This window comes from Cinclus cinclus, chromosome 1, assembly GCF_963662255.1.
Source record: "Cinclus cinclus chromosome 1, bCinCin1.1, whole genome shotgun sequence".
NCBI classification, from domain to species: domain Eukaryota; kingdom Metazoa; phylum Chordata; class Aves; order Passeriformes; family Cinclidae; genus Cinclus; species Cinclus cinclus.
In genome coordinates, this window is record NC_085046.1 from 102,647,532 (window position 1) to 102,663,827 (window position 16,296).

Sequence of the window (16,296 nt, forward strand, 5' to 3'; positions counted from 1 at the left end):
AACATATGAGTAACAAACATAAAAGCACACTCCCTTCTCTGAACAGACACTGAGTCTGATTTTCAAGTCCTTGTTTTGATACAAATCACAGTATTTTTTTTTAATTTGGGCTTTGCTTGTGTTTAGATTGAGAATTGGGTGCCAACTACATATTTGCAACAAAACTATTTAATTGAAGTAGTTAAAATTTTGAATGAATATTGTTAATATTTTCATTTTGATTTAGTACTGGACAAACATAGACTTTTCACATTCAAGGAAGGTTGTATTCCTGTCAGTTTAAATCTAACATTTAGAATGACTTAATGGAAGTCTTTATGTTTCCTTTTGGATGCTCTAGCACTTAGAAAGAAAAGACAGAAGTGTAGATGAAGTCAATTGGGAAGGACAGAGCTGGGTTTAAGGGCAATTGTATGTTTGCACTGTCTTGGTGGACCATTTCTGATATTTCTAGTATGTATAGAATCATAGAATCATTTTGGTTGGAAAAGACCTCTAAGATCATCTAGTCCAACCATTAATATGTTGCTTGGAAGCATCAAAAGTACTTGAGTACATTTCCAAAAGGGAGCACAGACGCTGAAGAGCTGAAATCCTGTTGATTTCAGTGTGAAGGACAGAAGATTTAATGTTTCAAGTTTCCACATGGTTTAGAAACCCAAACTTTTTCTGGGTTTTGTTAGATTTAAGACCCAATGTGCTACTGTCCCTTTATGAATTATGAGCTACGTGTTCTGTAGTTAACTTGCACACAAGTCCTATAATGTCTGTGTATTACTATGTGGAATAAGATTTTTTCGCAACATGTGTTTACCCTAGAGTATGGATGAGTTTAGACCTGGTCTTTTGTACCAGGGAAGCTTTCCTGGGGATCCTGGTTGGGCTTGTGTGATAGGCACTTAAGTTTTAAAGGCTGAGGTTATTAAGACTAAAACTATCTGATCTCTCTTCATTTTGTATGCCTAGCTCACAAATCCACAGCTATGAGATTGTACTCAGTAGGTGTGCTCCCCCTGTCTTGCAGAATAACCAACCATGACTACAGAATCAGGATCAGACTCCGAGTCCAAGGATAAAGAGCAGGATCAGGAGGAGAGCCCTGCTCAGGAAGGGGCAGCGGATACCCAGCCACAGGACCAGCAGCAGCAGCAGCCACAGCAGCAGCAGCCACAGCAGCAGCAGCCAAGTGAAGAACACCAGACCGCACTCGAGCAGTTCTCGGCTGTGGCAGCGCACAGCACACCAGTGAGAAAGGAGCAGGTAAGGCAGCCCCTCCCTGTACACGCGCTCACGGCGCTGTGTACCCACCTTCTGCTCCCAGGAAATGACCATCCAGGCACGTTGGGAGTGCAAATGTATTTTCAGTTACGCGTGGAAGGGTGTTCGATGGGATGCTGTAGGTCTGGGTTGGTTGATCTTTCACGTTTAAAGAAAAATAGCTTTCATGCAGAATGTTTTTATATTCTCAGCAGGTATTTCTGCATCCAGTGCTTAAATATGAGGGCAGTCTCATTAATTAAGCAGGAAACATCTTTGACCTTGCATTTGCATTAGATAGCAAAGAGTGTCAGTTTTTATGAAGCTGAAAATGTTTTCAAAGTTCATTTCTTTTGAAACCTGCTGAACACTGATTTCATGCTTGCTTGTCTGATGTGTGAGCCATGAAGAATCTGTGGTCCCTTAAGTTTCTCGTGGGTCTGAAATGACTGCGTTATAATTACTCGAGATATTAATGTAATAGGTTTCAGTAGAGCTATTGCGTGCTTTTCCATTTAGTTCATTGTTGCACTTATTAAATTTGCGGAAGCTGCTTTCTTCTTTCCGTTAATAATTTCCAGTCAATAGGATTAACAAGCATTTTTCTTCATGGGCAAGTGACACACAATTAATGAGGTACCTGAAAATCACTTCCCTTAGCACCATAAGGTTATGACCCTCATCTGATCACATTTACCTTTGGAGAGTGGAATAAGCCAGACTAGTTCCTCCTTGCCTCCAGCCTTTTAAAAATTCTGGCTGCTTGAAGTGGGCTCCTGTTCTTTTACTTGGTTAGGGTAGACAATGCTAGTGAAGCAATTTTGATCTGTCAAAAAGATCAGAAGTTTCCTGTAATTAGTTTGGGAAAAAGAAGCAAAGCTGCTTGTCCAAAAGAGATAGGTGTTGAATAAATTGGTCATTGATTAAAAGCATTTAGGCAGTCTTATGCATAAATATTATTATTTATATAGATGTTTTTCAACACATCTTCAGTAATCTTTCCACTTCAAAATTTTTTCATGTTAAGAATGTAAAAAAAATAAACAACAGCAACAACAACAAAAAGCCCCAGAGTACAAAATAAACCCAACACCAAAATAACCAGACAGACACAAAAATCTCTAATTTAGACACCAAGCCTGTCCACATGTGTTTAGAGTTGTGAGGTGCTCTCAGGTGCTGCATGATCCCTTTCCCAAGGATCACCAGTGAGCTGGTTTCTGTAGAAGGCAAGACAGAAGAACTGGGTTAGTGAAAGGGATATGTGACACCTTCCTGCTGAGATTACCAGACTGAATCCAAACGTCCCTGCTGTAAGTAGGCTGCCAAATCCAACTGTACTGATAAGCCCAATGTTATTTTGTAGTGGCTTGTGTCTTTATCTCAGGCAGCACTAAGAGACAAGGCTGTTTGCAATGGTGTCATTAAAAAGCCAAAAACTGAAGGATCTTATTCTCTCTCTTGCTGTCTGTAATTGCAGTGAGGGAGTGGATCTTTGCTCTTGCTTTTATGAAAGAATCTTGGGAAGGAAGACTTAAGTTGCCAATCCATGACAGTAACTTTTCTTTATGGTCCTATGTACATAAAACCCCCCAACATTTTAACATAGGTGAATAACCTTTTCATATTGAGATTAACAGGCATTAGAGAAATGAATCCTTGCTATCAGGTGTAATAATGCAACCTCATTTCTGCCTGCCTTCCTGTCTCTTTGGAAAAGAGAAGGAGGTGTCACACAAGGTTGGGCACCAAAGTTTCTGGACAGCTGCAGTAAGTAGATGGGATTAATGTGTTTTGCAACTGTGGCAATGTCACTTCATACCCCAGTGAGAAGCTGCAAAGCATCCAAGATCACTGCTGCTGAATCCGATGATTCAAGAGGCATCCTTTGAGAGGGAGTCCAGCTTTAGAAGGGCTTGAACATACTGTGTCATACATGAGAGAGATTATGCTCAAAACATGCAAACCCTGAAGCAACTTCTGCTGCATTAGAATTTAGTCCACAGGACTTAAAAACTACTGCAAAAACAGAGCACAGAAACTACAAAAAAAAAAAAATAAAAGTGCAGAAATACCTTGGAGAAGAGCTTAGGAGAAAATGAAGCTATGCTTGCAGAGTAAAAAATAATTCACTGTGTACATGGGTCTTTCACTGGCATTTTTTTTTCCTAGATTCCAGGATGTCAGGTTTCTTTAGGAAGAAGAGACTTAATACAGTCTGAAAGTACCCCAATGCCTGAACATGTCAGCATAGTTTGGGGGAATCTTCTCTAATAGTTCTTGGCATGTTTTGTTCTCCAGACAAATGAGAGGAAAACCTTTTGTATGATTTTAAGCTAGACACATTCTCCTGATCTTAATGTAGATGGGAACCTTAACAAACAAAATAACCTCAGTAATATTTTTTAATATTTATAAATAAGCAAAAATCGCCAGTAGTCTTTATATACAGAGTGTCTTTATGAAGGAAAATAATGACTAATCCATGGAGATTCACATAAACTGGTTGCAGGCTGAGTATGGTTCTAAGGTTTAAATGGATCATGCGTGTCCTTGTAGTAGATTTTTTTGTCAAGCAGCTTTTCTGTTTTCTTGAAAGTGTTCCGTGCTGAGCTATTTTGTTGGTTGTTTTTTGTGTTGGAGCACAGTGCAAACTCTCACACGAGAAATGCGATGAGCCACTGGGTAAGACAGTGCATTTTTTCCCCATCACTGGAATTACTTTTTTTACCCACATATGCATACATGCACCTTTCCTGGCAGATTTCTTTTGACAAAACATAGAGAAATCATCACAGCCCCTCTGCCCACCAGCAGCAGTGCAGCTCTGTGCAGAGGCCCAAGCAGGAGGCATCTTCAGTGTTGTTTATTCTCATTGCGCAAGGCTGGACCACTTGCCAGCTGGCTGCAGATAGTGGTAGAAGGCTAGCTGGCCTCAAGCTTTGCTGTGAGCCCAGGGGGACTCTCCCTCTTCATCACAGCTGCTGTAAGTGTTAAATGCTCAGCAAACAGCTGACCCACTTACCTACACTGTGCCTTCATCTCCCACCAGTTTTCAAGGTATGCGAGGACCTTGACATCCAGGCACAGAGCTGGTGTCCAGCTGCTGGAAGGAGGAATTCCTCTTGGGCTAGAGCTAGATGGGGAAAGAGATGGCTGGTGCTAGGCTGCTCCTGAAGAAGAACATTCGTGGCCCATGGGATGCAATAGATTTTGAAAGCAGCTCTTGCCTTTTTGTCTTTTAAGCCCCACTTTCTTCCAGTTTCCCTATCCAGGAAAGCCCAGGAGACCATTGCTGTGTCCTCCTTGCAGGGAAAGGGGGACTGTGAGGTCTTGGCACTCCTCCGTAGTTTGCTGGACTTTGGTGGGAGCTGACACTATAGGGACCACAGCCAGCTCCAAATTGTCCTTCCCTCACTGTCAGAAGGCAGAGAGGAAAGTTGAAGCTTGTTTTTAAGAAATCACTCAGGGACAGTACCCCATGATTTAGAAGTACACTGTTGTTTCGGGTTATATGATGCAATATTGTTCTGGTCTCAAAGCAGCTTAAAGCCTTTGGATGGATTTGCTCCATTCTCATGAAGGTTTATTATTTACAATGAATGGAAACAGACTTGCAGGATTAATTTACAATATATTCTCACTAATGCTTTTTGCTTATTACATTGAAATAATTCAGAGACAGATCAGGTTGGAGTTTTTTTTGCCTTGTAGTGAGATAACAGAAAGATATTTTTATTTAACTTAAGCTTTAGCTGAGGTATTACTGCACTCCTGTTGAGGTTTTGTTTGGAGTCTATCAGGGATATATCTCATGAGAAAGGTAATGACTGCAGCACAGTGCTGTTGCTAGGAAAGGTGAAATGCTGTAGAGCTCTTTCTGGCTTTCATCTAGTGCTGTGGAGTGGACTGTGGGCTGTGCTGCATCACAGTAACTTCAAATGGCCTGACCCTCAGTTAACCCCGAGCAAAAGCAACCATGGTCGTTATTTGTTGCCCCAATTCCCTGCCATATATTTGTCTTTCAAATGGCACCTACTTCTCTCCACCTTGGGAGATTTACTGGGCATCAGCAGACAGCAAAATGCATCCTCTCATCCTGTCCATTTAGCCAGCTGGCTGCACATTAAAGTAGTTTGGCCCCTCATTTCTGTCATGTTTTCTTAACCCTTTGCCTAGGTGCTTGGGGAGCCTTTCACTCTCCCAAGGACATCAGCATGCCCTTACAAATTCACTTTTCAGGGGGGATCCATGCCCTCATTCAGGGACTGTTTTCCCACTGACAGTCAAATTATTGCAGACTTGATGGTGTTTTTCTATTCCATATGACACCATGGAAACATCATATAATTTAACAGGTATGGGACTTCCAACTAATATCAAGAAAGTGTAGGAGTATCTGTTCATCAACAAAATTTAATGATTACTCAGTATTTCCAAAACACCAAAAAAATAAAAAAGTACAGAAAGTCCAAGTGGGATTTTGTACCTGTGGAAAAAGTAGAAGCCTTAAAATATTTCCATGAATGCCCCTCCTTCATGGGTATTTTGTACATTTTGGAGGGAGAAGGGAGGGCTGGAAGGAATATGGGAAATCTTTTCAGTAAAGACTCTGTCCTGCATCAGGGGCTTTCTTTTTCAAGCCCCAGAAAAGGCTCACTTAAATGCTTGGGTGCAGCATGTACAGTGAACTGCAGGGCAATGATTGGTTTATCTTTCTTCAAAAAGTATATTTCTTTCTCCTTATAGGCCACAGAGAAAGAGCAGGAGTTTGCTGCTGCAAGTGCAAAACAGCTGGAATACCAGCAGCTAGAGGACGACAAGCTCTCTCAAAAATCTTCATCTAGCAAACTTTCTAAGTCTCCTCTAAAGATTGTCAAGAAACCGAAAAATATGCAATGCAAAGTGACGCTCCTGGATGGATCGGAGTATGCATGTGAAGTAGAGGTAAATGGCTTTTTGTCATAATTTTTTCATCCTGTCAGGAGTCAAATAGTGAAGATTCTACTTCTAATTTAAGAAAAAGGATGAATGGCATGAAACTTCACCAGTGCCAAGCACAGAGGTACTTTCATTGTTTTGTCTGCAGGTTGTTGAAGATGGTGCACAGATTTGAGCTAGATTAGGGGTTCTGAGCATTCCTTGAGAGAGCCAGAGACTCTGGATTAATTTTCTTTTGGCATATGCCACAGCAGAATGCAGGAAAAAAACATGGGCAACAAAGTCCATAAACAAAGAAGGATTTTGATCTCACTGGGCTTTTCCTTTTACTTTACCAAGTTGAGTCTTCCATTGAGTCGTTGTCCATACAGTAATTCTGACAACTGTGAGATTACTGCTGGTGTGAGAGACACCCTGGGCAAGCAGGGGAAATGTCGAGCACATACAGCAGTGAGATTTTTTTTTGTGTGCTTTTCCATGATGTCTGTGAATCATAACTGTATATTAATGTTACTGGCAAAAAGATGCTGCAATTTTTCTGTAAGGAAGCTTGCCTTCCCTGCTGGGACTCTGACAGGAGCCTACTTTTGGAAGGGGTGGTCTTTGCTGTCACTTAAAAGCCAGTATGTGCCTGTGGGCAGACCCATACTAAGAGGATTCCTTCAGCTCCAGAAGGCTCCAGAAAAGCAAAAAGCAAGCACATTTAGCATCTCATATTAAGTGTGAGAATATGCAGCATCTCAGGGTGGACCCTTTCTCCACTCAGTCATTGTCATCGAGGTGATTTTTGGTCAGTGGACCAGCCTGTCCTGTTTTAGGTCAGAAGGTCATGCACACAAGACAAGGCTGAACCTGACCAAGCAGAGGAAGGATGTGTCTTAGAGGGCTGGGGTAAGCCAACCATCCGTTGGGTAACTATGGGGTTCCACAGAGAAGAAAAGCACCCAGGAAGAACAGGAGAGTATAAAGGCAGAGATGAAATAGTCTGCAGGCTTGAAAGGGAAATCCACAGGAGCATGGAGAGGGAGAAAGGGTAGAGAAAAGGAGTACCTGACTAGGAGCCAAATCATAACATCTTTACAATCACATTGCTCCCAGCCCATTTGTCCTTCAGCTGCTCTCATTTTAAGTGCTTTGGAAAGTAGCAGGTGAGGAAAAACCTTATTGATTTTTAGTTAACCCTGGTATTACAGTTTGGGTCAAGTGTTGGGATGCTAAGAGTGAGCTTCAAGCAGAATCTGGTATTTTACTACTCTTATAGCAAATTAACCATCCATTAATGAGTATCTTTTAATGTCACTGACCAGATCCCATGTTGTCCAAGCCCCTTCAGTCCAGGACTAGCTATCTGAACACATATTTTGTGACTATTAAATGGACATTTCTTGACCTGCAGTCTCAGTTTTGTCACTCAGGGATAGTGTGGGAGCCATTAAGCTGGAGGAATGACTCATACTGGCTTTGATGGAAAGAGTCAACTCATTTCAGCTTTTGCCACTTGCTTGTAAAATGTGAGTCACTTTTTGGAATACAATCAAGAAAATCTTACCAAATAACATTTCTGTGGAAATCTTGTCTAGCAGGCTGAGCTTTATCGGAATCTGGGATGGACCAGAAAGGGAGATCTGTTATGTTAGATTTCCACTTATGCAAAAAAATGCTGTGAATAATACATTTAGAAGAAGTTTCACTCTTTCACTGAACTTGAGTTCTCTTAGTGTCAAAATGCTGGCATATGGAAGCCATCATGTTTTATTGCTTGTCAGATTTCTCTGCTTTGCAAGTTCTGAGTAGCTCTTGAATAATGTCCAATGTAAGCTTTGTATGAATTTTTTCTACTTACATTGCTGAAATATTTTCAAGTTATATTGACTGTCATCAGTAATCATTTTATCTGCTTCTAAGATGATCGGGCTTCCCAGGCAGAATGTAATATTGATGAGAATAGAGCTCCTAAAAGGAAGAATTTTCAGATGACAAAGCTGTAAGGCTATGATGATGAGCAGACCATGGGGTGCATTGAAAGAAAGTTAGGAGGAACAAATATTTCAGGGAACAAGTGCACCTGGAGTGGTGCATAAATTTACATACCTTAAACAGTGTGATTCAGACTTTGCATCCCTCCTAGTTAGTTTTATCAGTATGTTGTATGTATTAATGATACAACTGCAGGTGTCTCTCTGGCACAGCCCATTCTAGCCCATGGGAATTCTTGGTAGATCCAAAGGAAGTCCACTTCCTATGTTCATAAAGTTTAGCTACAGCAAAAGGATGCTGAGTCCAGCCAAGACAAATTATGTGACTTTCACTGTGCTTTTTCTCCACAGGAATAAAAAAGTATTCACAAAGGGAGTTAGTAGGGCAGGAAAACTTTGGGTCTGTCTCAGGAGACATCTCAGGAAATCATATAGGAGGCTGAAGGTGAAGTTCGACAGAAGTTTTGGGTAATAAAGTTCTGCATCAGTTGCACATAAACTTAATACTGCAGCATGGGAAACTATCTTATTTCAGAAAAAATGCTATCATATTTTAAGGATCAACTTCAAGTGAACTCACTGTATCAATTTAAATGGGGTGAAAATGTATATATGCACAAGCATGCATACATACATACATACAGATACATATGTGTATATATTATTTTCTGTCAGCAGCGCACAAAGCCATGCAGTTTTCACAGAATCACAGAATATTATGTGTTGGAAGGGACCAACAAGGATCATTAAGTCCAGCTCTTAAGTGAATGGCCAATACAGGGTTTGAACCCACCCCCTTGGTGTTATTATCGTTTGCTGTAAGCAAGTGAGCTAATCTCAGTTCTTTTATATATGTAAAATGTAAAGTATACTAAGGCACCCAATAAATTATGGAGGTCAATACATTCCCCAACACTAATTCTTTAAAAGAAAAGGGAGAGGAACAGACAACATGGCAATCATATATTTAATATTTTCATTTCTTTTGTTCAACCCACATAACTGCATTTGTCAGAGTGGACAGTGACCCAAAGTAGGGATGTGGCACTTTTTAGATGTGAGTCAGAAATGTTGTCCTGTGTTGTCAGCTCCTTTCTTTCTGTTCCATGTATCATGCTCCTTCTACCTATTGAGGGCTGCAAAGCAATGTAATCTAGAAGGACCAGAAACTTAGAAACCTAATTTTGAGCTAGAATAATAGCTCTGCCAGTGAATCTTGATTTGGATGCCAGCCAGGTATTTATCTCTCCAGAATTGCATTCCCTAGTCTGGGAGTTGGGGATCATTATAGAATCCATCAGTTACTCTATAAAGTGCTTTGCAAATGACAAATGCTTTTTATGTATGTTAAATATTAATGTAATTTAAAGGAGTTTATTGCTCTCCAGTAGAGCGCAACCTGCAGCTTATCAATTATGTGTTCATCCCGTTAATGACCTGGCAGCTGACGTGGCACGTACTCACAGATTGAGACACTTCTGAGGCAAGTTTGGTTAATCCATTATGCCCTTGCTGTCCTTTGTTTCAGAAGTCCCTCTTTCTTATTCCATATTTAATGCTGAGTGTCTTCACTGTCTGCTGCTATATCTTTCAATCTCTCTTGCATTCAGTGCTTTGCATTTGAGATAGTGGGGGTTTTTCATGTTGTATGAGATGTATGAGGGAAAGTATAGTGGAGCTGACTTCAAAGCTGAGGTTAACAGGGGGCCAACTAATGTAGTCTCCATTCAGTGGAAGGATCTTAAGCAAATACCAGGTAAAAGCTTTCCCTTGAGCCCTGCAGTGTTACCGTCTGTGTGCTCCATCCGTCCTGACCCAGAAAGTCTTTCATGCAGTAACACATTACAAGCCAAAACTGAGTTAAGGAGGTAACCCAACCTATTCATTCATCCTCCTCCAAAACCATAAACCACCAGCGTTACCATCTGTACCCTCACTGCTGCTCGTCTGGAAGCCTGCAGATGGTGGTGGCAGCCTTATTTTACAGGAGGGGTTTCCTTTGCAGTGTGGAATGGCCACCTAATGGTGCTTCCTCTCCCCAGGGAGGGCTGTTGGATTTTGGAGAAGAGGTATTTGTACTCTGACATTCTCCCTGGTACTCTGCCAAGAAACACAGCCTCAGGGTGCCTGTGTGTTTCTCCCATGTCATGAAGAACCCAGAGATTTCTGAGGGGTGCTAGATCACAGGAGTCGATGCAGTCCATTCAGAGGGACACAGGGTGGTGGTTTCCACCTAGATGTTCACCCCTGCTGGCAGTGGTTCTCCTTCGGTTGCTCATTGTGCTCTCCCAGCCAGCAGCATCAGGCTCAGAAATGTTGATTGTCTAAGTGTCCAAGGCCAGAGCTGTGGCCAAAACTGCACTTCAAAGTGGTAGTGGAAGATTTCTTTTTTAAGCAAGCTAGACCTATGCTTTGCATTCGTTGGTTTGAAGAGCTAAGGAGAAAGCAAGATCCAAGATATCAAATTAATTTCAGATAACCTTAAAAATGGCAATGAACACATTAGTCCAAGCTTTTCCTAAGATTCAAGAAAACAAGCAAAAATAATTTATTTCTGGGTTTCTTAAGTTTTAAGTAGGAGTTTTAGAATGCTGTAGTACAATTATGTATTTTCTGGGATTTATTTCCCTTCTTGTCCATATCTGCCCCATCTCAATTTTCTGTTGTCTAGACCACTGCACTTTAATTAAAAGATGCAAGTGGAACAAGCCGTCATGCTCTCCATTACACGTAGCCTAATTTAAAGTGTCTTCCTAAAACAAGTTGGAATTTGTCTTTGTTTCTGCTCTAAATATATACATGCTGTCACTCACAATGTGAGGACAGAAAGCTGTAACATAATCTGTCTAAATAAATGGTAAAATAATTAGATTTAATTTTGAAAGGCCCAGCTGTCTGAGGCCATTAGTAATTTATACTCTTTCGTCATTCCTGTACCACTCAGACTTTCTTATCATGCAGGCCACCAGTGAATGAAAACAAATGTTACCATGGCAGCCTGTCTGTGGCATCTCTGCAGCCCTACATCAAACAGCAAGTTGACGTAGGATCCAGATAAGCTGCACAGCACATGGAGAAACAACATCTCACAAAGTATTACTGTTAAACTCCCCCTTCTGTGTGAGTGGGGGTCAGCTGAGGTAGGAAGGGTAGGAAGGTAAAAATACACTGTACATGGGTGTTTTTAAACTCTAGCTTTCTCAGTCATGCTGCCATTGCAACCTGGACAGTGATTTGGTGTGCCATGCTGTAGCCACTATTACACCTTTGTGATGAACCCCTGGTGACTTCCTCCCTGGTGGAGACCCCACTTTCTTAATGTGTTTCCCCACATCCTTAGGTGACATCAGAGTAGCATGCTTGAGTTGAACTAGCAGGAAGTTTTCTTTTCAGACATTTTAAACCAGGATTTGTAACATGGACCAAAGTAGACTGGAGTGAACTGGACCCTTCCTTTCTGCCCTACACAAGTATGAGCTGATAATCCTTTTTGAAGACAAAATGGACATGGCATAAATGGATTCTCTAATAGTTGAAGTATCACATTTTTCATTAATTTCTCATTTTCCTGTTAAAAAGTGTGAATACAGGATGCTTCCTTTAAAAAATAAATAATTAAAGATTGCCTTAGGACAGGTTTGAAGAGAACAAGTGGAATTATTTCTGCACTCCCACCTCCACCAGAAATGCAAGAGACCAGTGGCCGCCTGTGCTGCTTTTCCTGACCCACAAGACTCCCTCTGGAGGAAAAATCCTCCTGTGTTTCTGTATGATAGAGGGGAAATGCACGGCCTCATGGTCCCCCTCCACACACAGTGTCCAAGCTAACCCTTCCCTGGGAGTTGCCATGTGTGGACCTGCAAACTGCTCTTGCAGGGGGAGTTTAGTAACATCAAATTTCTCCTCCTTTTTGAGATAGGTTTTAAGGTCAGGAAGGAAAACTTGTAATAAATGCACTCTGCATTCTGAAGGATAAAGTTTCGGTTACCCCATGCCCATTTTAATTGTATAATGAATTCCACGCAGTCTCTTGCAAATGGCTTTACATGTGAAACTGATTACTGAATGCAAGAGGGACTTTTTTTTAATAAGTCTTTTCCTTTTGACCTACTCATTCCTTACATTTCACTTAACTTAATATGAAGACCTTTGTTTTGGGCTTCGTTCCTTCCCCAGGATATGTTTCAGTAAAAGCGACTGGGTTGAGAGGCATCATTGCTGTTGCATAGCATGTTTTCTGTCCCCAGACCCTCTAATTAGGGCTGACTTGGATTAGCCAGGGGATTCACTTAAGATCTATGTTACCTGACACATGTCAGTAGGAGTCTGAGTATTGCCTGAATATGTTTCCGCTGAATAAAGTTAATATACAGTTCTTCTGACTTGCTTTTTCCAAATACTCCTCTTTATGAGTTCAGATACTTCAATTTAAGAAGCACAATGATCTGGAAATCAGCCCCAATGTTATCCAGTTAATATTTATCAACTGTGAGGCTGAGCAGAGAAAGGGTTTTTTTTTTCTTCAGTTTGGTAATTAAAGAATAAATGAAAATGTTTGTGATGCCTTTTAGTGATTATGACTATTGTTTTTATTCTTATTTCACTGAAACTAAAGAAATCTAAATCAAAACAAGTTACGTTGAGCTAAGCCTTTTGGAAATGCCACAAGGCTGAGGAAATGGGGGTGGAGCATTTCTGCCTTGCCAGGGGAGTCTCAGGTCCCCCACAGGTTCCTGTGGCTGGGAATGTCTGGGCTGTATGGTATTTAGGAAGGTCTCTCATGACCTAAATGATTGGACAGATATTTTCTCCAGTTAATATGCAAGTATTTTATAGACTGAATGAGGAACCAAGAATTAAAACTAAGTCACTCCTTTAGATGTACCACGTGAACAGCAGGTAGGGCCTTAAATTGCACGTTTTGGCACAGCAGAGGACACAGTCGTAGTCATGCCAGAAGCTTAAAAAATATATTTTTTGCACATTTTCTCCACATCTACATTTTCTGCATCTAGTCCTCGTAGCTATTGCCTTTTGCTAATAGTTTCTGAAAATTATTTGTGTAGTGAAATGTTGAGTTTATCAGGTAAAAATACTCATTTTGATGCCTTGGAGGTGCCAGCCATTTTTCATAACATTGAAAACTATTGTGAGGGGTTCACCTACATCGACAAATACTTTCATCTGCTCTGAAACTGCATATATTTTGGGAATAAATGATTAGCTGAAAACTTCCTACTGAAATTTTACCTCTGGTTCCCTCCCATTGGGGAAGGAGTTGGACGCAAGCCAGGCAACAGGAGCTTGTTCTCCGTCTGGCAAAAATTTTAAAAAACTAGGTTTGGTCATGGACACTCAAACAGAGGTACTGCATGGTTCATTGCTGGTTAATCTGTTTGCAAGATCCCAGGAGAGGATGGTCTTCCACCTGTCTTTCACCCCAGACTGATAGAGGTCTGTTGGCTCCAGGAGTCCTGTCAACTCCAGGAGTCCTGTCCTTGTCACCATCCTTGCTGATGGCCTCACCAGGGTAAGACTGCATCAGTCCCTTCATGTTTGTCTTCTTCAGCCTTATTGCCTGGGGTGGTCTTTGCCCCAGAGAGCCTCCAGCTTCTTACCAGAGTGCCTTGTACAGCCAGCACTTAACCTCTGCAAGTAATTTCAATGACTGCAGGAATACAAATCAAAAAGAGTGGTAGAAGGGCTTTGTCTTTTCCCTTTTCTAAATGGACACTCAAAGCCTTTTGCTGTTTCTGTACAATGTGTACATTCCCCCTCTACCTCATGCCCAACCAACACAGAAGTTGCTGATTTTCATGTCGCTGCCCAGTCAAGCTCCTGCCAAGTGTCCATGCATTTTGTCATGTTTCCTGCTTTGTTTCTGTGTCACTGAAGTGCCTGCTTCTTGTTCCAGTTCCAACCAAGCTGTCTAAATTCATCATCAGCTCTGTTTCTAGTTTCTCTAATTTATAGGTGCTATCCCCACATTTACACTAAGAGTTGCCATTTCCAGACCCAAACTAAGTAAATCTTCACTTTATTATCATCTTCTAAATATATTCACATGTCAAAGAAAATCTTAATGCCTCATATATGTGATTTTTTTTTTCCAGCTGAGCCTCATGCAGCACTGGGCTGCTTTTATGTTTTCTTATCCATGACTGTTGATATAGTGAACAGAATATCATAGATGGGACTGGGTGGTGAAATATCTGCTTGCAAAGAAAAGTGTTGATAGGCAGCAAGGTCTGTCTCTCATGGTTTATCTCACTCTGGCAGAAATGGTTTTGATCTGAAGTGGATAAAGCTTGGATGTAGCTTGAGACCAGGCTATGTTAGTTTTCATGAAAACCCCAGCACTGATGGTGCAATATCTTCAAAGGTACCCAATATCTAAAAGGTTGATCATCCTGCTCCCTCTTCTGCCTCAAGAGCCTCTTTCTCTGTGGTGTATTTTTTTTCCTAGGCTGGCAATGTAGGTCAGAGAGAGCTCTGTGGCTTTTAAATTCGTATGGCAAGATTACTCTGTAAATCGGACTATGTTGACAGTAGAGCTTTTTTCAGCTGAAAATAAACAAACTGTTTATGATTTTATTGTTGATATATGCCAAGGACTATTTATATTTCAGGTAGTGATTGGTTCCCCTTGCTGTGTTGGTACTAGGGCTGTGTACAGTTAGTTAACATGTGAGATGAGGAGAGATGAGTGTTTGCTGAGTTTGTCCAAGTATAGGTAGAAAAAGGAAAATATTTATATCTGCCACTGGAAAGCTTCAGCTGCTGTAGTGAATCCTAAGAGACCTGCCTGAGTTACTTCAGAGTGTCTTGAGGAGATGGTAGGGCAATCAGGAGGCATTAAGCCAATGGATCAGCTGCATGTCTAGCTAAAATCCAAGACCAAACAATCTGTGCTCTCAAGAAAGCTGAGTGAGGGGGTTACTTTCTCTGCTGAAAAGCCTTCATAAATGGAATACTGTTTATTATTTTATGTCATGATTTAAAAAATGTGTGACACTAATAAATGTGCTGAGAACAGAATTTCTAATGGAGAAATCATGTCCACTGTTTTCATATTAAAATACTGGAGAGTAGTGCTTATATGCTGGTAGCAGATCTCAGTTTATACAGTATGCTGTTGATTCACTTGGGATGCATTTGATCATCACATTTGACAGGTACTTCTGTAGCCACTGTGCATGTGCAGACATGGCTCTCACTCTTCCACATAACAAAAACATTAAAAATGAAGTGTTTATTTTTTATCAAGTGCCCCCAGCGTGGTTGCACTGTCATGAATGGAATGCTCACTATTTTCCCAAGGATGCAAACTGTGCGGAGCACCCATCAGTACACTTAGAGCTTGGGTGGTGCCAGTGCTGGTGTGATCTCTGCTGCTGATGTAGAAGGCAAAAACCCTAATTTGGTTTGATGCCAGAATTGGGACTAGGTCACCAATCTTCTTACTGGGATTTAGCAGTCCTCTGGGTTTTTTTAGATTAGTGCTGGCTGTTTAGGATTGTGAGCTCAAATGGCATTAAAGAAGGTTGCCCCTGATAAAAACTGTGTCATATTATACAATGTCATTGACATTTGCTGGAGGTGTGTAACTGTCGCATAGGCAGTGCTAAGCATTTATCTCTTTTTCTAAATGCTTGTTTAGCAGTTGACAGAAAAGGTTATTTTCAGGAATAGTAATAAATTTCAATATTGTGTACTGCAATAAATATCAATAAGATGCTGAATTATAGTACTACCATAATGGGGGAAAAAAAAGGAAGTGATCAGTCATCACTGTATGTTAAAATACCTTCTCACCTACTCTGTTTCCTTATGTGGCATTCATTTATATGTGCAGAGCAGTATAAAATAGTGTTCTAAATTAAAAGGCAGAGACAGATATGCAAAATGTTATTGCAGGTTTTATTTCAAACTATTAGTCTATATCAGTCACCTACTGGGATGTTTTATGAAGGTTCATAAATAAAGTAGCTAATAAAGAAATAGAACAGTTGGAGAGTTGGTATTGATACACAGCTTTCAGGAAAAGCATTTCTGTACATGAAGTAGCTTCATAATGGAAAAAAAAAAGTCCTTTTAATATAGCTTTTATTCAACAAAATCT

At 40.8% G+C, this 16,296-nt stretch overlaps 1 protein-coding gene across 1 annotated transcript in view; it reads left to right on the forward strand.

Annotated features, from left to right (window-relative positions):
• The first annotated feature begins 1,035 nt into the window (after nucleotides 1-1,035).
• Nucleotides 1,036-16,296, forward strand: part of EPB41L3 (erythrocyte membrane protein band 4.1 like 3) — a 61,109-nt gene continuing 45,848 nt past the window's right edge. Inside the window, exons 1-3 of the mRNA XM_062501013.1 lie at nucleotides 1,036-1,116; nucleotides 1,150-1,260; nucleotides 6,007-6,204. Coding sequence (XP_062356997.1) covers nucleotides 1,036-1,116; nucleotides 1,150-1,260; nucleotides 6,007-6,204 — 390 coding nt within the window. The remainder of the gene's footprint in view (nucleotides 1,117-1,149; nucleotides 1,261-6,006; nucleotides 6,205-16,296) is intronic.